The sequence below is a fragment of the Vanessa atalanta genome, chromosome 7 (genome assembly GCF_905147765.1).
Source record: "Vanessa atalanta chromosome 7, ilVanAtal1.2, whole genome shotgun sequence".
Lineage (NCBI taxonomy): Eukaryota > Metazoa > Arthropoda > Insecta > Lepidoptera > Nymphalidae > Vanessa > Vanessa atalanta.
Genome location: NC_061877.1, coordinates 9231367 through 9252015, shown reverse-complemented (window position 1 = coordinate 9252015; position 20649 = coordinate 9231367). Strand labels below are relative to the sequence as shown.

Below are 20649 nucleotides of genomic sequence, written 5' to 3'. Positions count from 1 at the left end.
ATTTATGCAATTTTTAAGTGAAGAGTGATTTTATTGTTTTTGTAACATTTGGTCCATTTTTATTAGCGAGATAAATGTTTGTTTTTGTAAATCTCTATACAATTAAATTATCCATCACTGATAGAAAGTATTTTTAGCATTTTTATCTTCTAATATATATAAATCTATGCAATATAATATTGTTAAATTATTCGTTACTGACATTCTATAAAACCGTACATATATGCATATTTCCTAATTTTAAAGTGAAGGTGCCATGCGATGCGATAAGTAACTGTAGGCAAATGCAAACAGAGTGAACGGCCGCTGCACGGCTGCATTATGCAACTTATCAGTCGTCGTGTTATCCTTGAGTGCTTGCTTATCCTTGCGCAGGACGACGACTCCGAACAAACAACCTCTTATGTTGATTTGCTGCCCTGGTAGTTCGCAGGATATTTTGTCCCTTTGGGAATGTTCTTCGACTATCCTAAGGGATATTTAAGGATACAAAAAAAGTATACTTAACCAATAATTTATATAAAATATTTGTATTAATTATTTATTATCTACGTGGCTTGTTTCTCCATAAGTAATCGTTAATAAAAATCATTTTTGTGATTGAAAAAGAAAATTTTATCGAACAATTTTTTAAGTACTTTCGTGACAAAATATGATATTAATTTCAAAATACTGAAGGCTATGGCGATGACTGAATACTTTAAAGCGTTTTTAATCAATGATAGTCAGAAACTCACAGTGTGGTAGAAGAAAGTCAGGAGTAACCTCCTTATAACCTCTACATTCCTGTTAGTTATTGACGTCATTCCAACAGCGTACATCCCTTAGGTACCCCTTAAAATAAAAGAGGCAGACACATTCAATTAAATTATAAATCTAGATAAAGTAGACAAGATATTATGAATATGTGATTTAAATATTTATTACAAAGATAAAATTGAAAATCCTACGATGATAGTATTTTTTTTTACGAAGAGAACAGCACAAAAGTGTTTTGGGTTTTAAATTTCCTTATTGTTAATATGAACGAGATCTTATTATACAACCATAATAAATATATATATATAGGTATTATAGATATATATTTTTTGCGTATTCTACGTTGCTTTTCTATTATAATTTATTTATTGACGTGCTAGGTATAGTCTTATCTCTTTAAATTCGTATTACAGTGAAAGTGACACTTATACCGACTTAAAGATAATTAAAATTTAGAAAATAATTACAATAAGTAAGCACGGCTCTGCTCACATTTGTAATTATTATTTAGAGGTTTGGCCCCCCAAACACATGTCTTGGTCTTGATCTTCCGGACCAACAAAGCGTTAATTATTTTCAAAATTAATATGTACGTTTTTTCAATCGGATGTATGAATAATTAAAAAAAATAACTTTTCACTCCTTATAAATGATTTTTATATTATTCTTTAAATTCTTTATAAAACAAATATGTATATGTAGATATAGTAAAATACATACAATCCACATGAAATATGTTCGTCGGAAACTTATATTTTGTTTCTCATCGGCAGTGCGAGGTTTTGTCTTAGAAATTGTAATCTGTTCTGGAGAGACTCTAATGGGGAGGTTATGGGCCTGTAGCCCTCACCTAAATCTGGCCCTGATTGTAAATTATTTTTTGTGTTTAGTTTTAATGTTACGTGAATTTGTTCCCCTGTCAACTGCTCTTTTAGAAATATACAAATCTGGACATTTAAAGTTACCTAAGCTTAAAAGTCTTAACAAGTGTCTACTATCTATTCAATTTTATCAGGTATAGATTACTGTAACTACCTACCTATAGCAACGCCCCATTGCAATTAAAATCCGAAAGAGAAGAAAGAACTTTGCAGGAAGGAAGGGTGCCAGAACGAGAGTCACAACCCCGCCCTTCTTGTATCCTTGTCTCACACGTGAGCTTTCTAAAGCTTTCTACCTTATCGAACTCCCACTTTGCACTGGGTTCCTGGTACGTTCCCGCGCCAGGGCCGCCGTTGTCGCTAGCCGCTTTCTCCTTCTGACGGAAATTTTAGGAAACAAAACATATTTAAGCCGTGTATAATTTTTATTCAAAAAGCACAAATCATAGTGTGATTTGAGCTTTTTCAAATGTACATGTTACGTCATACAAATTAATCTTTACAATTTATACAAAATATGATGCGGATTCTATAATGCCTTTACAATGCCTTTTTTATTATTTATATATTACGTACTAATGAATGTTAATTGCAACTAATATTGTAATGAATATATAATTCTTGATTTTTATGCAGATAATAGGTTAAACAGAGGTTTAAATTATTTAAATAGCATCATTGAGAATCATTAACTGTGTCTTATGCTTTCTCTAGTTATTTTTTTACGTTTGAGTCGAATTAATATATTGTATTTATTTAATAATTCAAAGTTATTAATATCCAACACTCAAATTTGTAATGCCATATTTATTTTTTTATCCTATGTATAAAATATAACTAGAATTCTATTAGGTCCACGTTACGGAACATACTTTAAGCCAAAAACCATCACGCAAATGTTAACAATAACTCTACATCACTCTACTCTACAACTCGTTACGAAAACGCATAAATAAAAAAAAAGAAATAAATTCATTTTTATTAAAGAATTATTAATTATATTGATTTTTTTAAATGTCCTCTTTAATAGAATTCTTTTTTCATAATGAAAAGAAGTAAAGGCTTTTTAAAATTAATTATATAAATTCGAATATGATATAAAATATTTAAATTGAAGCGATTACCACAAACGAATAGTTTGAACAGTAGAGTTAGTATAACTTGAAATCAAATGGGAAAGGATTACAGAAGCTCTCCAAAACGACGAGCACAACTATGAGAAGAGCTTATAAGTTATTTTAAATAGTCCGACAATTTAATCGTCTGGAAGTTGTTCGTAAATTATTATTATTTAAATGCCTCGCTTTTAGTAGACATCGTGTCTTTAAACTAAATCGAAATTTATCAACACATTTTACGTATAGTAAAGTCGACTAATTTTAGCTTGACGAATATTTAAACTTTAGAATTTGAAAGGAATAACAACCATCAAAAATATGATGAATATAATAAACATGTTGCTTGTTTTAGTATCTTATGGAGTTCGCTTATCACCGCCTACGACGTCAACACTCGCCCCAACTACATCACCGACTCAGGCAGCGCCGACCATAAGCCAGGAACTGGCAACCGGACTGCCTCCACAAATATGCGCTGATGCCAATAGCCTCACGACGCCTCTTGGAAAATTACGAACCGCGATGCGAAATACAAGTTATACACAAATGAATGCCTTTTTCGATGCTTTTCTCGTGTTCTACAGTGATGAACATTTGGTAAGGTCTACTTATTTTGCAAATTTTGAAAAAATATGCGTCAAAAACGTGACAGTTTTTATCTTATATTTATAATTCGGATCGTAAATGGTGGCATGATATTGACACACCGTTAATGCCCAGAGGAGCAGATGCATGGTCATCATTGGCTGTTCATTATTCTCTAATAAGCACATGCACAAGTTATATTACTAGTAAAATATATATAGTTTGTTAAATGACGATTCAAAAGTGCTTGTAAAAGCTTACTTGAATAAAGTATACATATTTTGATTTTTTGATAAGATATATACCCTTTATAGATACCCTTTGTTCTTTGTACTAAGTAATCTGAAAAATACCTTAACTCGTTTAAATTCTTCTGGAACAATTACTTAGAACATTTCAATTTTTTTATTACGTTTATTTTAATTGTGTTACATTACCTCTTAGTATACTGTATCTCAATTCACCATCACAGAGCGAGGAGCCATCTCCCGAGGAACGGCGTCTAGAGTACATCAGCGGATGGGAAGGAGTAGGTACCGCAGCCGTTCTTGCGGACGGTGGAGCCGCAATTTGGGTTCCAGCAGGCGACGTCCGTCGTGCACGTGCCTTGCTCTCCTGCGCATGGCTTGTGATCGATGGAGATGATCCTAGTCAGCCTACAATCGTCGAATGGATTTCTGTACGCCTTTAGTCCATCTCTCCTCCATTCATGTCAAACTATTTTTTAATAATTTACTAACACCATTCGATATCATATACTACTTAACAACTTAACTTATTGATATTTTTATAAGAATCGATGCCATTCAGTTTCTATTAAAGCAGGAGCGCCCAGGGCGTAACGGTCGTATTGGTGGAGACGCAAGACTTACATCTGTTGGCGAATGGCAAATGCTGTCTGCAAACTTGCAACGCGAAGGCTTACAGCTGGTCCATATGCCGACACTTGTTGATCAGTTATGGAATGAGGAAATGGATCCAATGAAACGTCGTCCAGAGTTTTCCAGAATTGTGGCCAACTTACACAAGATGGACTATACAGGTCTACTGTATATTATACGTAATTTTTATTATTATTCAACGATGTATTTGTTAATACACCGTTCAATAATTCATTGGTAACACAGTTCAAATTATCTTGGGTTTATTTTAATTATACAATTATACAATACTAAGTGTTTATAATATTAGTCCGAGACACGATTTACCTGAATGTTCTCCATACTTAACGAAACACCACACAAATAACTTTCTTTGGGGTCAATGGTTTCTAACATAAAAATAAAATTCAAAGCCATTTTATTTTTTTAAATGGTCAGCTAATTCGATTTCAAGTCACGTAAGTCATAATTATTTTTAATAGTATGTTATCGTAATTGTTAATTAATGATGTAGGAGTGACCTGGCGTGAGAAAGTATGGGCAGTTCGCAATGAGTTGCGATCGATGGCCGCGGACGCGATGGTGGTGACCGCTTTAGACGAGGTGGCGTGGCTTCTTAACATTCGCGGAAGGGACAACCCCTATGCACCGCTTCTGAAAGCATTTGTTATCATCAGTAGCAAAGACGTCCGCGTGTATGCACCGCCGGGAAAACTCTCCATGCCCGTTCGAGAAATTCTTTCAGTTTACAACTGTTATACGAATTCAAATAACTGTACAAGGTATTAAAAATGAAATTATTAATATGTTAAACTTTGTATTTTAATAATTAGTTATATTTTTTAAGGGTGAATGAATACACGACCATCTACTCGGATTTACGCCGAGCCACCGAATCGAAAATCCTAATACCAACGGCCGGGACTTTTCAAAGAGGTGCATCAGCGGCGATTGCTCAGAGTGTTTCACAAGCAAAAAGATTATTTCAACCGTCTCCTATTGTTTACCTGAAGGCACAGAAAAATCAAGCGGAAATAAAAGGAATGCGCAAAGCACATCTACGTGATGCAGTCGCCATGTGTACGGTCATGTGTTACATGGAAACCATGGTAGGATAATAATCTATATCTACAAAACTTTTCTAGTATTATTACAATACTAAAAACCTTTCATTTTATTTTGAACTACTAATAAAGAAGTAATAACTGAATCCTTCAAGAATATCTTTGATTCGATTCTATTTAAATTTATTTTTAATCTAAACAATGTCTTTCTCATTGTCATATCATTATTTTTAGAATACATTGATTAATCTGTTATTGTTTATACACTTAGAAAATATATTAATTATTTGACATCGAAATAATACTCATACCATTGAATGAAGGCATGCAATTATATTTATAGATGTTAAAAACATTACTAATGTTCTAGGGAAAGTCAAGTTTGTATGAAAAGACGGTAGCAATGAAAGTTGACCTAACCCGTGCCACTCAGGCCGGCTACGTCAGTCTGTCCATGCAGACACGCGTCGCGTTCGGCCCAAACGGCGCTGTACCAGAGTACAAAGCTACTAACGACACCAATCGCCGGATATTCACTAATTCCACGCTGGTGATACAATCTGGTGGACAATACGACGGTACTGTTATTTATATCATCGTTAGTTACATTTATTTGGCAATATGTAAATTGTTATTACTATCATCATATAAATCATTTCAAGTTACAAAATAAATGTAAATACTCTGACATACAACACACAGCATACAATATATATAATTTAATTTTGCACAGTTCCTTATAACTTAGGAATTAATTACTTGATGAAAGTTTGTATGGTAGTTCGTCATTTATAAAGTTAGAAATATAAAGACTGGTGTTTAGGCATTTGTTTATAACTAAGCGAGTTATGTTAATATTTTTTATATCATTTTTGCAATATAGTACATAATAATATAATATAACATGGATAATGTACGACTGATAGTTTACATAAGGTTGTTTACATTATACTATCAGTATGACCCTTGGATAGATCATTTAAATTGTGCTACGATTATTAATCTAGTATATTACTTTCTCCTAGAGGGTACAACGACAGTGACTCGCACACTACACTATGGTACACCCTCGCGAGAAGAGCGTAAAGCGTACACCAGCGTACTTCGGTCGCTTGCCGCATTTGGGACACTGCTAACACCTGCGACTCTGCCCGCTGCGCACACGGACCCGGTAGTCAGGGCGCCGCTTTGGAGTTTCAAGCAGGATTACATTCCTCCTACGGGACATGGTGTGGGAGCTGCTTTAAATCGAAGAGAAGGTACAATTTTTTGGCACTATAACAACTACATATGAATATATATAACAGGGTTCCTTAATATGTATAGAGTGATAAGTACATTTATTACTCAATCGACAATAATCATCGAACTACAATATTTGGGCAGATTTAATGAATACTACAAGAATGTAGGTACAAAATATGTTGTTACGAGCGTGATTTCTAATAAATTCGATACAGAGCACTTTTTTTTACACATAGTCTTTTGGGTATTCTGTTGGTCCATCAAGAAAAGTTAATAACCTAGCTCAAATTTTTAACACTTAGATTAGATTAAGTTGTGCGACCTTTTTAGGGATTTGGCATAAATAACAGATAGTAATAATAACTGAAGTACCCTATTTTATTTGATGCACTAGTAAATTATTGCTTACTTTCACCGGCATGTTGTTACGAACTTACAACAATATAATAGCATATAATGATTATGTACTTTGGATTTTTGATCAGATCGCTGAATAAGTGTCATTCGAAAACATACAACGTGAAATATCTGATAAAATATTCCTGTGAATGAATATTTCAGATCCCGTTGTAATAGACTACAGGCAAGACACTAATCTCCATACATTTAGAGAAGGATACTTTATAACCATTGGTAAGAATTAGCATCAGCTGGAATTTTAATTTAATGAGTTTTTTTTTGCGAAGCAAACAATTATTTTCGATATCATTTTCAATTTGCTGCCATTGGCGTGCCATTGACATTAATTTTGGTTTCTAGAACCAGCGTGGTATGAAAATAGGAAGTTTGGAGTGAAATTAGGAAATGTTCTTGAAGTTGTACCTCGTCCTAGTAACTATCTGGGCTTCCGTGAGGCGACGCTCATACCATTTGAACCTAAGTTGATTGATAAAAACCTCCTTACTGAATACGAGGTGAGTTATAAAAACCCCTAAAAATTTAAAATGTTAATTGTAAGATTATTTTAATTTATCGCAATATTAATTATATTTTTAATCACAGATTAACTGGTTAAACGCTTACAACGATCGGATTAGACAAACAGTTGGTCCTGAACTGAACATCCAAGGTTTAACTGACGTTTACTACTGGATGATGAACAAAACTATCAAATTAGAGTCACCAAGAGCCAAGAAGAATAATCCCAACTCCGCTGTGTCTTATAAAAGTTTACAAATAACTACTTTGATAGTAACCGTCAACTGTATTCTGAATAACTATTAAATTATTTATCTGTGGTGTAGAAATATAGCTTAACCGTTTCATTTAAGTTTAGCTAAAGCGAAAATGTTACTTGTTTTTTTAACATGGAACGATGAGATAAAGGAGACAAGCCTGTAATTATGAACATCTTTTGCAAGTTACAATGGAAACAGTATTTTTAAATGAATGCGCTTATTTCAAGAACTAGCAATCCGATTTGAATTAATATGCTTGCACTAGATAGCCCGTTTTATAATAAAATTATAGGCTATATAACTTAACGCTACAACTCCAAAGTGTAGGTAGAGGTATTTAGTAATGAGATACTCTTAATTATGTACTACAAGAATATATAATTCCAATATAAGGGTGTAACGCAGACTCAACGAGGTTATATATTAATCGTAATAAGCCCCAAGGTTTGGAATAATGAATCCAACGTTAACGCTCTTTGATATAATGAGGAAGTAAAGTGACAAAAATATAATTATTTATTAATAAATTTTAACTGTAATAGGTACTCAAGATAAATCTGCTAAGTTCAGTTCCTGATGTTCTCCATTTTAATAGTAGCTTCGTGATATTTGAATGATATAAAAATAATAGACTATTATTTTAACTTGCATTGCATAAGCAGTCCTTATTGCACACATTTAAGCTAAACTTGTAAAAATAATATGATACAAGATGTATTAAAATACTAGATAATTTCAATTATTTCATAGTAGGTATTTTTAAAATGCTTTATATTGTTTTAAATACGCTTTAAATTGTAAATCTACTAATAAGATACGCCCCAAAATGGTGCCTTGTTCTTATAAACTCTACTAGCAATATGATTAAGCAAAATTAGCAATATAATTGTAATAATATTATATCACCGTAAATTTAACTGTAATTTCTGTAATAAGTTATCATAAAATAACTTGAACGCACTGATGACTGTACAAAATTAGGCATTTGTTTTATAAAATAAATTATTATATGTTATTTAGAGACAAAAGATTTGAGAGATATATTTAGTTCCTTAAATGTTTTAGATATAAGGTTTCTTTGAACTATAGAAGTAGGTAATACTAATATATTAACCATTATTATGAATTATATAAAGTGACGAATATGTATTAGGTAATCAATACCATTTAAGTAATAGCCTGTTCATGTATGTCTCAAACGAGGTCGTAAACCAGCGAAGTTAAACCCTTCCGTTTTGAGGAGATAATGTTTGCAGCACATTCTACCACGCTGTTCAAATGCGAATTAGTGAAAGATTTGCATCCAACCACCACTGATTTTTAAATCATTTCCTCGAAAGAGTAAAAGAGAGGAGAGATGTACCACGTAGAAAAAGTCATACATACATATACATAACAGCTAGTATTTTTTATTTCATTTAAGTAAACTTTTTAATTGTTAAAATAACGTTTTAATATTCAAACTGTAAGAATAATTAATTTGTTATACGCTATTAAAGTTGTGCCTTTTTCTAAATAGTTTGTGCTTCCGATTTTAGATATAAATTGTAAGTTAGGATATGATTATTAAACTTAAGCACCGAGTGCCTTATAAAACAGTAGAATGTATATTGCTTATTATATAATCGTGACGTAAGAAATAACGTATTAATTTCAATTTGTACGTATATTGTATTTTCTTCTTTAAAGTAAGTATGCACGAATAATGTGTAATTAAAAAAAATAAAAATCAATGTCATATTAGAATAGTATTTAAATTTTCAACCCCGACGGGTTCTAGTTACCTAATTATCGTAATCAAATTTAGATATGTACCGATTATACTTAGAGTGCATTTTTCAGTATCGCTCTCGGGGTATCGCTTGCTTAATTATAGAAATAAGTATAAAAACATATATATATATTACTGGAATATATGATAAGGGCAAGTAAATGTAACGGATGAATCACAATGCATTTATTTTTCATTTAATGACTCTTGGTCAATGATACGTAGTCGCGCCTACATATCTGTTTAACTGTGGACTAGTTTTGCAAATCGATAGTCCACTATCGATACAATATCGATGGTATTACTTTAACCTAAACTATCGATAGTTCTGCAACGCTGCTATGGACGGAGCATTATAATACTTATTGCAAAAAAAAAAGAAGAGCATAAACAGAAGAATGAACTCTGCAACGTTTACAAGACTATAGAATTGAAATAATCTGTACAAATTGAGTAAACACAAACTGCTTGGTCTCTACGTTTAAGAAATATAAAGTAATGGATTATGGATGGCGCCATCTATTGGTTGTTCTTTATACTAATTTTCACAAAAGGAACATAGTCATAGTATAAGTTATTAGTGAAGCAATATGAATGTATTATTGTCGTTAGTTATTCAGTAGACGCTTTATAACGGTTAGCATCACTGCCAATAACGAAATATCACTGTATTTGAGTTAAATAAATAAAAACAATATATGTTAAACAAAATGCCTTTATTTACATTGGTCCGTACAAATCACACTTACATAAGATCAGTATGTAACTAACATTTCAGTACGACACCCTTGTCAGTGTAAATATTCCACACGATCAACATTTAAATGTACCTATTTACAAAAATAGTGGACAAACTCAAGTGTCTTCTAAAACTAAATATGCGTGAATCAATGGCATACACTTAAATTTATATTTAAACAATTTTAACGTAATATTGTTACAAAGAGAGACGTAATGAAAAGCTAAATATCACCTAATATAATATTTAAATATGAATTTAAAATCATATTATAACGCTGCATATGCGTCATCTTGTCAGTTCAGTCTTAAAGACGTAGTTTAAAAGTATTGCACACTATCGACGAATAACTATACTACTATTGGTACACTTAAAACATTTTCAGACTGTCTGGTAAAATATATTTTACACTACTTGTAAATAAAAATGCAGATTATTATTTAACAAACATTAGAAATGATTGCAGAACAAAATAAATAGAAAAAGAGAAACAGATTAAGTATGCCTATTGATGTGGCTTAATAATAAAAAATAAAAACCACGGCTACCAACCTAAAGCAGCTATTTTAGTGCAAGTGTGTTAGTACACACAGATGTACACTCTATTTACATGTGTGCGCTCATTCTCATTCGAATAGACGTCAATCAGAACCACTCCGTGGTGTGAGAGTGTGACCCTGCCAGCATCTTAACTCAATGATTTCTGAGCAGAGAAAACCAATAACATCTCCACCCTCCATATGCAGCTTAATAAAGTGACAACTAGACCGTTAAGGCATCGGCGATATACACACATAAAAACCAAAAGGGAAGTATTTAGTGTTAGACATAAGGTCCACAGTGTGTAATCAGCAGTGCGATTCTGTAAGAATACACTTCTTATTTCACTCGTGAAATGTTGATAACCGACTGACTTTGATAAGTGCATCCTAAAAATTTTATAATTATAGCCAATCTGTCAAAATCAAAATCTGTCAAAATTTCTGCGATGAAATTTGAGTTTATTTTTACAGAATAGCCCTACAGCTCAAAATTTAATCGGTCGTTGTTTACAGAATCTTAACTATGAGTACAATGGTTTAGTAACAATATTGTATTGAAAAGCAAGTCTCTTTCACTTAGAACATTGAAAACACCTTTCATATAAACGTTAGAAAAATAGTTAGTCATACGTTGGTATATGTTGCAAATTTACATTGAAGAAATATCTGAAAATATTCTGACAAAAACGTCTAACGTATAAATATGACCAGGTCTAGTCAAGTCTGAGTAACATCGGCAGTACGTTGCTAGTGAATAAGAACACATTACTTACATAATATATTATAATGATTAGCAATAGCTTAATAATTATTAACAAAATGCTATCAGAAAAATAATAGAAACAAATTAAAGCGCTTCTACACAGCGACGACTTAGCGAAGCGATGGCGAAGATTTTTTGTTGACATTCTATAACGGAAGCAACGGGGCCAAGTTAATATGTGGTCACAACTGCACATAAACATTGACAATGAAACGCTATTTAGTGGGTCACGGGAGCTGTGCCCAGGAACATACTGGCTCACTCATTTATTTAAAAACTAAAAGTAGGGTCGGTGGTGCAATTTTAAATAACACTATACATACTTAAAAACGTTCTCAACGTTTATAAATACAGCTAAATATACTATCAATACGTATATATATACATACTATTTATACCCACTAAATAATAGTAACCAATATTAAATATATGATGACGATATAGGTTCAAGTCAATGTCAATGTCTTATAGCGCAGGTGTGACCTCAACTTTACATTAAATTACTAATCAGACTCTCTAGCTAGTCTCTCATAAAAGTTTGGTTGTTAATAATAATAACACGCGCATGATTAGCAAATAAATTAAATAAAGATTCAATTTTGAGTAACATTTTTATATTCATTTTATAATTACTAATATTATTTTTAATAACTTAAAATACAACAATCATAAAATAATTATTTCTGGACGTTTTAATATAAAAAAAAAAACAAAACGTCCGTTCACTATACAATGATATTTCCATAGCTGGCCGCTAAGGACCTCTACCTGCTCTACCGTTATATTTAAGAATTAATTCATTTATAAGAATTACGCTTTAAAATAAAAGGGAATCTGCTATGTTCTGTTATAATATATTGATGAAATGTTTTTATTTAGACAAAACATATGAAATAGAAATGCAAATAAGCTGATCAAAGCAACGAGCCTAAGCTACATTTGTATTTGTATCCTCATTTTATAATTGAGATCATGAGTTATCCACTGAACTCACTCTGGACATATAAAACTATCAAATCGTTCATATTAGTTTAACTTTTTATTCATAGATAATCTCCAAAAGCCTTGCTAGTATTAAAAATAAATATTAGTTTAATTTAGAATTCATTTGATGAAATTAACCAAACACTAAGTGTAGACACGGCTTAGTAACTTACATTAGCGTTGTGTGCAAAGATCCTATCCTAATATACTTGATAATCCCCGTATAAAAATACTGCAGTCGACATAAGCTATGGAAGCGTGTGGCGGGAGAGTTCATCTTCTCAGGTCCACCATTTCCACGGGCGCCGTGTTGTCTATGCGTATGTGGGAGACCGTCTAGAAACAAAGAGTTTTATGAGTAATGTTTAAGCATGCAACCTCAGATTACGAAGCAAAAGGCAGACGGAGCGCGCGGCACATTATAGCTGACCATCAAAAGCCAATGAAATTATCTTTTTGTTAATACGTCAAAAGGGCTTTCGATTAATTATATTATATTTTAATTATTCGCAATCTAAGAATTCAGATGTTCCCTGGCAACAAAATGCAGGTACATTATATAATATGTCAGTTTGTATGTCCTTGCGGTTATAGATTGTAAATTTCCCACGGCTGGGCTAAGTCTGTTTTGAATTTATAGTTTTTGATGAAACATTGTAATTATGTACTTTTTATTAAGTTTTAAAAAGCAATGTAAAATAAATGTTTACATTTCGTAGTTAGTAAATGCGTACGTACATAGAAGAGTGGCGGGTCGTTGGGATGCGGGTGGAAGCCGGTCTGTCGGCAGTTGGCGATGTACTGCATGCCGTACTCCGGCGTGAGCGCAAAGTAGCCAGTTCTGTGAAAATACATCATTAAATAGTATAGAACAAAGTCGCTTTCCGCTGTCTGCCGCTGTGTATGCTTAGATGTTTAAAATTACACGACGGATTTTGATGGTTTTAATAGATAGATTGAGTCAAGAAGAATGTTTATATGTATGATATATGCACAATATAGTAGAGAAACACTGATAATCTTAGAGGTTTCTGAAGTGATGTCGTAAATAAACACATTTTTGCACTTACATTGCAAACGCTGGCCGAACCCTACGAGATAGATCAAAATAATTTACTACAGTGTTGTACACCTTATAAAATGACAACAATATTGTGTATGGCTCTCTTTGAGGGATAACCCACAATAACCATTTTTTATCCTTTTTCTTTTTACGAGAAATAATGGCTTATTTACGAAGCGACTTTAAGCAATAGAGTATTAACCCTTGTCCAAATTAAGTACCTTGAATACATTGTGTATTTAATAAAGATCATTGGGCCGTATTGATCCTGATGATCGATGATGATCCTGACGGATTTTGGCCGCGGCAGCCATTCTTAAAAAGATTATAAGACCAAGTGTGTGCGCAAAGACTGGTGTACTCTCTATTTTTATTGTCATTGTCTTACTCTTTCAGAACCGCAATCCGATGAAAATGGAAATGATTCAAGCGTAAAACTAATGGCTTTGCGTGCTTTCTAAGCGTTCGAAGTACAACCAAAGCCAACTTTAACCTTGGACTTCGAGTTCCTATTGAATTTTCTACAATAAAACCCAATAACTCAATCGAAATTTTAAGTAAAACAAAAGCTTAATGATGGTGAACATACAAGTACCTAGCCTATAACTACAAATATTGATAACTTTATATTTTGTTTTACTTGTATTATATTCTAACTAATTACGCAGCCTATTTTTGTAACTTTAATTAATCTTACTGATATAAAAATAAGTCACATATGTTTCTTTTCACTTAATTGGAAGAAAAAATATCAACATTTAAAAAAGGTATTATATAAATGAATACTCACTCATTATATTTGGGCGCGCAGACAATGGCTATGGCTTCAGGCATCATCAGCTGATACGAGCACTGCGTGTGAAGGTCTACTGACGACAGGAATGCAGTCTGCGTGGGGTGCGTCTGAAACAATTATAAAAATAATTTGTAATAAAAAGTCGCCAATGTCGTGTCTAACCCGCCATCCAGCACATCTAACATATAACGTTTATTAATAATTCCTACAGTTCCGATATCTGTGGGCAGTTGTGATCACATTTGAATCCAGTCTAGTTGTTTTGGTGAAATTAAGTTTAAGTTAAGTTTTATTTTTTAACTTAGTTAGTTTTAATTCTAAAACCAATTTCGTGTAATAAATAAGTATAATTTGTATTGAACATAACGAATATCTTACATGGATCCAACCGAGTGTGATGAGGTTGTGCTGGTCCTGGTAATGGAAGATCTCTTCCTCGTTGTTGGTGCTGCACGAGTCCGCTGTGCCCGTCTGCTTCGGGACGACCACGTGAGTTATCTTTAGCTGGTCACGTTCCTGGATAGTGCGGACAAGTGAAAATTGTAATACATGGTTGTGGTATTGATGATCAGAATATTTTAAGTGTTCATTATTTTAATTTTGATTATCTTTATGACGTCATCGGTCTTATTTTTATGACATTTGCATATTTTTTAAGTGAATGAAAAACCTTTAAAAAAATATTTAAAACATCGCTCTCTAAGTTATAAGATCTCTTTTTTCATACTTCTGAAAATTTTACTCTGTATGTTATTTTATTCTTTGATAAACAATAAGGCATATTTGTTTACGTTATTGTATAAATGTCGACATACATTTACAATGACAATTCACATCACCGTGCTAATTTATCAATGTTGACAGTAACTTTATAGTTTGTTTGTGTACTAAAACACCACTAAGAATAATATGGCGATCGGTATTTTGGAATATACGTTATCTTGTGGCCAAGGAAAAAACAAAGATAAATTCAATCAACATTGTGAGGAATCCTGTACTAGTTTAACCACCAACATAGTCGAACATTGGTCAAACCTGCTAGTGGTACTGCTAGTGCAAATGCTAGCGCCACTGCTATTGGCACTGCTGGTGTAACTGTTAGTGCCGCTGCCAGTAGCACCGCTAGTGGCTCTGCTAGTGTGACAGTTAGTGAGACTACTAGTGGTACAGCTAGTGAGACTGCAAGTGGTACAGCTAGTGAAACTGCTAGTGGAAATTGTAGTGGTACAGAGTAATCGCAAAGAGTGACCAGTATCCCGGCGAGGATGCCGCAGAGCTCCACGTTGCGCGCCGTGTTGTCGGCCGCCAGCGCCAGGAAGCGCGCCAGCAGCGCGGCCGGCACGCGCACGGCGCGCAGGCGCCGCGAGCCCAGCAGCGCCGCGCCCGACCTGCGGCACGCTCACTGCACTGGTGCGAAAGCATCACCAAACGAGACCGGGGTACGAAGCCTCGTATCCTCAATACCGTGGTTTATGGTTCAGCCAAAAGTGGTTGATTTGTATTCTTTTGACTGCCTTGACTTTGGCATCAATTTTTTTTTTCAAAATTGTTTAGGTTCGTACGTCTAAATTACATTCGTAAATATACTACGTCAAATATCACATTTACAGACTGAGTTTAAAGAAAACTTTTGTTTGAATAAAGAAAAAAGAAATGCTTCAAAAAAATACTCTAAAAATACTTTAAAGTTTAGAAAATGTGTTTTTTGTTACAATTTTTTTTTGTTGGCTTTTTTTTGAACTAATAAAAATACATTATGATAAAATTATATATATATATATAAATAAGATAAAGATATTGTAATATTTAAGAAGATGAAATATTGGAAAATATTGTGATCTTTCAACATATTCAAGCACTACACTATGAGACTTTTATATTAGGTCACATAAGTTCAATTCTAAGTAGAATGTATTCAATAAATTCCTAGCAATATTCTATATGACATTCTCATGACCTTTAGAATATAAATGAATAAGACTTATCTTATAAAATCATCTTTTAAGTAATTATTAATGTTACATACTGCTGTGGCCTGGGGGGTGGTATGAGTGTTGCTCGAGGAGGCTCTGATGCAAAATCATCAGGATATAGAACTCCATCCACTGGAGGTGCAGATGGAGTAACTGCCCATTCTTCCTGAAAGATACATTCTTTATGTTAATCAAATTGCAAATTCTAAGTAGAACAAGAAAAGTCTTCTTCTCTACACAATCTATGAGATAATTTGTTATGAATAAATGTAATATTACCACAATCCCTAAATTTTAAATATGAAGATTAAAGTACTGTTAGATCTATTAAAGTAATAATACCTTTTTTATTAAATAAAATAAAAAAAAATGATTAACCAAATCAAATTAAATATTTCAACTCTTCGTTTCATGTTTATATTATTATATTAGAAAAAAATAAACAAAATCTGTATTTTTAATGTTAAAGAAATTTCATAATGCAGTTTACAAGAAACAGGTCAATTTCATTTTTAAAAATATCAAGTTTATTTAAACTTACTGCATTAAGTAAGTGAGGTGAAGTTGGATGCCCATCTTGTCTATTCTCATCAGCCTGAAGGCGCTGTGCCAACTTTGCATCATCCTGTTCCTGCTTTTTTCTGGCTTCTTCTGCTATTCTTCGTTTTTCCTAAAAACATGACAAACATTATAGAATACTATAGGTAAAAATAATTCATGACAAATACCCAAATCCAATACCTCATTCTCTATATAATACACATGTTCTTTTTTGAATTGTTCTAACAGCTTCTGTTTCAGTTTTTCAGCCTTTGGCATCACCTCTTTCAACATAGATTGGTTCACAGATTTCACTTCTATAGGTACAGTATTATATTCTGGATGTTTCCTTATTTTCTCCAAAAATAATGTCATAAATTTCATATACAATATGTACGCATTTTCAAGGCTACCTTCTGCTAAATACACATTAGCCATTCTCACCATCTCTAAGCCCGATCTATAATACCTGAAATATATTTCATTGATTTTATAATAGGATTATGTTTCTAACATGTAAATATTGAAATAGAAATAGCGTTATGGAATTTACCTGTTGTGTTAATAAATAACTGTGGATTAATGTAATCTAATTTAGTATTACAGAAAAGGGCAAATGAGTCATAGTAATATTCAAATATTACTCATTATTATCAACTCACCTCCTTGGCGGAACATTTGGATCAACTTCGACCATAGCCCCGTAATTAGCCAGCTGCTTCACTCTAGTTGCCGGTTCCATGGAAGCAAGGTCCAATGATTTACTGCGTTTTTCAGTTGACTGCATTCTAATTGTGTAGCTTAGGCAACTAAGTAAAACTTTCCTACCCTTTCGGTTATATTTTAAATAACTAAGCTTGGAAATAAAAAAACCTCGGTTGATGGAGTTGTAAATTAACACACTGATAATAAAAATAAATTAAAATACAAACAACAGAAGTCTGACATCTTTTTGATATTTTGTTTGACAATTGACATTATACATTTTATATGACAATGTTTTGACAGCAGAACGTTACAACCACTTTTTCATATAAGAGGCAACGGAATTGCACTATACTGCTTTAAGCAAAAATTCCAACTTATTTCCTATAATAACATAATAAAATAATTACAATAGTACCATTCAAAATAAAGAGATTTCTATCTAATAATACGAATCTCTTTTTCACTTACACAAATAAAAAAGTCGTGTGTATTATTTTCACAATAAGTCTCAAATTTCGTATATCAACGTATTAATCCCTTAATTGTTATTAATTATAATTATGTAAGGGTATCGAATACATTAGCTAGTTAGCCAGATTCATAAGTGTGAAATGAGACATCTAGAATATAATGAATACAATGTAAATAAAAAATATAATAATAAGGGTAGTTAGATATTAGACAGCGGTATTAGAAAAGCGAAAATTTAAATTTATTTAAATTCATACAATAACATAGTAAACCATATTAATCAAATTATTAATAAAATAAATACTAATACAAAAATTAATTTACAATTTAAAATATTATATACATTCGGAAATTAATGAACAGCAAAGGTAACAACAACACATTATTGGGAACCAAATACATGACGAAACCATCAATAAAAAGCAATGAGCGCAGTTTTCGTTAAATCTAATAAATACTAAAAAGTAGGGATAAAAAAAAGGACAGAACTTATAAACCCAAAACCATGGCTTTGTTCTTAAATTGCTAACATATATATCTTTGCAAATATAATCATTCTGCCACGCTTCAATATCCGTTTCACACGCAACACTTTTGATATTTTTCCAAGCAGTCTTGAAATTTCTAAATACTTTTTGTTTTGTAGTTACACTTTTGGATTGATTGATATGTTTCAATTTCCTAAAACTATCTCTTGTTAGTGATACAGATTTATTTCGTTTCTTTTGTTTCGGAGGTATTACGAAGCTAGTTTTAGGGCAGTAAGGACACCGCTTACTCTGTGATAAAATTATTCTATGTTTACACGAACATGGAGTCCGTCCCGTTTTTCTTTTAAAGAAACTGCATCCGTCATATTTATTAAAAAAAGGTTCTTCATGTTTTTGTCTAGATAAATAATTAGTAAATGGCGAATATATTTGAGTGTTGTAAAGGACGTTTCTCGAATATCTAGTTTTACCAATATTTCTTTTCCATGTATTGTTTTCAGTGTTTTTAATAGATTCAAGTAATGAATTACCTATGAACTTTGACGTACAAGATTTTGCTCCTCTTTTAAATATGGCTGATGTATTGCACTCAGTTAAGTTTTTTATTAAAGTAAATTTGGATGTAGGCTTTTCGGTCCTCGATGTAGATGAAACAGGAAAAACAGGACAACTTTTAGTAGAAACTATTTTTGATGTAGTTCTGAATTTTTTTTTAGATTTATTTATTTCTTTGTGACCTTTTTTAGATAATTGTATACATGGTAGACATTTTAAGCCAGGTAAAGTTCCGGGAGTGTTTATTCCAAAAACTTCAGGATATTGTTTATTTTTCGCTGCTACGCATGATTTGTCAATATTGTCTATCGGATAATATTTGTGTAAGTAGTGTTTTCGCTTGCGGTGTATTCTCGGTTTTATAATCCATCCTCTACGTTGCATATAGCACAAGGTATACCTTTCCCTAGGATTTGCATTAAAGTGCAATTTTCTGTGCTTGTGACGTAGACATTTATTTATTACAGTAGATTGTGGTAAGAACGACCCTATTCTGTTTTTGTTTTCATGTTTTTTATTTTTTATTGAAGAGACTAGTATATTATAAGAGTGACCAAGTTTTTCCAAAGCTCGAACAATTGAATGAAAAATGGAATACCAAAATGCATTTCCGCATTGAAAACATGATTTACATTTAGCACATTCATCATATTTGGATTGTGTAAAAATATGTTGTGGTCGTAATGGATAAGTAATTAACCAATATACATAAACTGATATAATGCAAGGAGACCATGCTATAATCGCGAAGCTCAAGAGCAAAATTTTTGTAACGGATTTTATTATAGCTACGAGATGATTATTACTGAAGTAAACGGAATGAAGAGAATACGTTGGTTTTCTTTGTGTGCATTTTAATAGTACTGTATCGCCACCACCATTGCCAGTATGTTTCTCCATACACTTTGCTTGAATTTTTGAATATAAACTATGTCGATTTGTGGTTGAATCTCCAGCACCAATTTTACAAATAGAAAAACAAGAAGGTGTAACTGACACTTTTCGATTTTTTCGTGAGCATTGATTTTCTTTAGTCACGCTGTAATTACAATTTCTGTCTAAAATATTATTCAAATCTACGCATTTACACATTTTACCACATGGAAAATCGACCAATTTAGAATTTACTGGTTTGGTACAAACACAAGCTCCTAAAGAGTGGTTTGTATTATTTTTTTGAATATCTGTTTCGATTTTCACGCAATCGTGTCTATGCCTAGTAATTTTATTATTAATTTGCGCTAAATTATTGCACGGTAATTCATTTACATCGCATGACGATTTTGAGTTATATAACAAATCGAATCTTTTGTAATCACCAAAAGCATTTCGCTTTCTAAGCCTCTTTTGAGATTTGAATTTTTTAGCGTCAAATAAAACTTGAATATCATTGCTTTTGCAGTCATTTTTTTTTACTTTACATTTTTTTCGTTTTAAACCTGTTTTAGACTTTAATAAACTATAAACTTTCGATTTTATTTTATCAGAAAACACACCATACAACGAATATTTTTGCTCAACGTCAAGTGACCTTCCTGGTTT

General features: G+C 32.4%; 3 protein-coding genes across 5 annotated transcripts; 1 reads left to right on the top strand and 2 right to left on the bottom strand.

The window, feature by feature from the left end:
* The first annotated feature begins 3094 nt into the window (after window positions 1-3094).
* Window positions 3095-8388, top strand: LOC125065447 (xaa-Pro aminopeptidase 1-like). The gene is made up of 10 exons (XM_047673029.1): window positions 3095-3355; window positions 3816-4022; window positions 4169-4385; window positions 4739-5006; window positions 5072-5333; window positions 5659-5866; window positions 6314-6547; window positions 7095-7166; window positions 7293-7447; window positions 7536-8388. The coding sequence occupies exons 1-10, from the start codon at window positions 3095-3097 to the stop codon at window positions 7755-7757; spliced, it is 2106 nt and encodes a 701-aa protein (XP_047528985.1). The 3' UTR covers window positions 7758-8388.
* Window positions 4832-17829, bottom strand: LOC125065208 (STAM-binding protein-like A). 3 transcript variants are annotated; one of them, XR_007119607.1, is made up of 10 exons: window positions 17545-17829; window positions 17084-17351; window positions 16884-17012; window positions 16396-16508; window positions 15619-15757; window positions 14748-14885; window positions 14364-14476; window positions 13249-13351; window positions 12684-12846; window positions 4832-4878 (listed from the first exon to the last, which is right to left on the bottom strand). XR_007119607.1 is itself a non-coding variant. In XM_047672710.1 (9 exons), the coding sequence occupies exons 1-9, from the start codon at window positions 17667-17669 to the stop codon at window positions 12784-12786; spliced, it is 1191 nt and encodes a 396-aa protein (XP_047528666.1). In that variant the 5' UTR covers window positions 17670-17829; the 3' UTR covers window positions 10182-12783. The 3 variants fall into 3 exon arrangements, 1 of the variants encoding a protein (XP_047528666.1); XR_007119606.1 differs by lacking the exon at window positions 4832-4878 and adding an exon at window positions 10182-11672; XM_047672710.1 differs by lacking the exon at window positions 4832-4878 and having other exon boundaries at window positions 10182-12846.
* Window positions 17830-18178: 349 nt separating this feature from the next.
* LOC125065446 lies at window positions 18179-20435 on the bottom strand. Its single transcript, XM_047673028.1, has 4 exons — window positions 20427-20435; window positions 19363-19545; window positions 18462-18840; window positions 18179-18210 (listed from the first exon to the last, which is right to left on the bottom strand). The coding sequence occupies exons 1-4, from the start codon at window positions 20433-20435 to the stop codon at window positions 18179-18181; spliced, it is 603 nt and encodes a 200-aa protein (XP_047528984.1).
* Window positions 20436-20649: the final 214 nt, after the last annotated feature.

Bases quoted from the DNA above. Each gene is read 5' to 3' on its own strand.
- LOC125065447 (XM_047673029.1), top strand. From the start codon at position 3,095: ATGTTGCTTGTTTTAGTATCTTATGGAGTTCGCTTATCACCGCCTACG. The intron at 4,386-4,738 runs GTCTACTGTATA...TTAATGATGTAG, and splicing joins ACACAAGATGGACTATACAG to GAGTGACCTGGCGTGAGAAA. The intron at 7,448-7,535 runs GTGAGTTATAAA...TTTTAATCACAG, and splicing joins ACCTCCTTACTGAATACGAG to ATTAACTGGTTAAACGCTTA.
- LOC125065208 (XM_047672710.1), bottom strand. From the start codon at position 17,669: ATGCAGTCAACTGAAAAACGCAGTAAATCATTGGACCTTGCTTCCATG. The intron at 17,013-17,083 runs GTATTGGATTTG...TCATGTTTTTAG, and splicing joins TGTATTATATAGAGAATGAG to GAAAAACGAAGAATAGCAGA. The intron at 14,886-15,618 runs GTCACTCTTTGC...CGCACTATCCAG, and splicing joins GCATCCTCGCCGGGATACTG to GAACGTGACCAGCTAAAGAT.
- LOC125065446 (XM_047673028.1), bottom strand. The intron at 18,841-19,362 runs GTTTTTGGAATA...ATTTTATCACAG, and splicing joins AAAATAAACAATATCCTGAA to AGTAAGCGGTGTCCTTACTG. The intron at 18,211-18,461 runs GTATTTGGTTCC...ATTATATTCTAG, and splicing joins TTTATTGATGGTTTCGTCAT to ATGTCTCATTTCACACTTAT.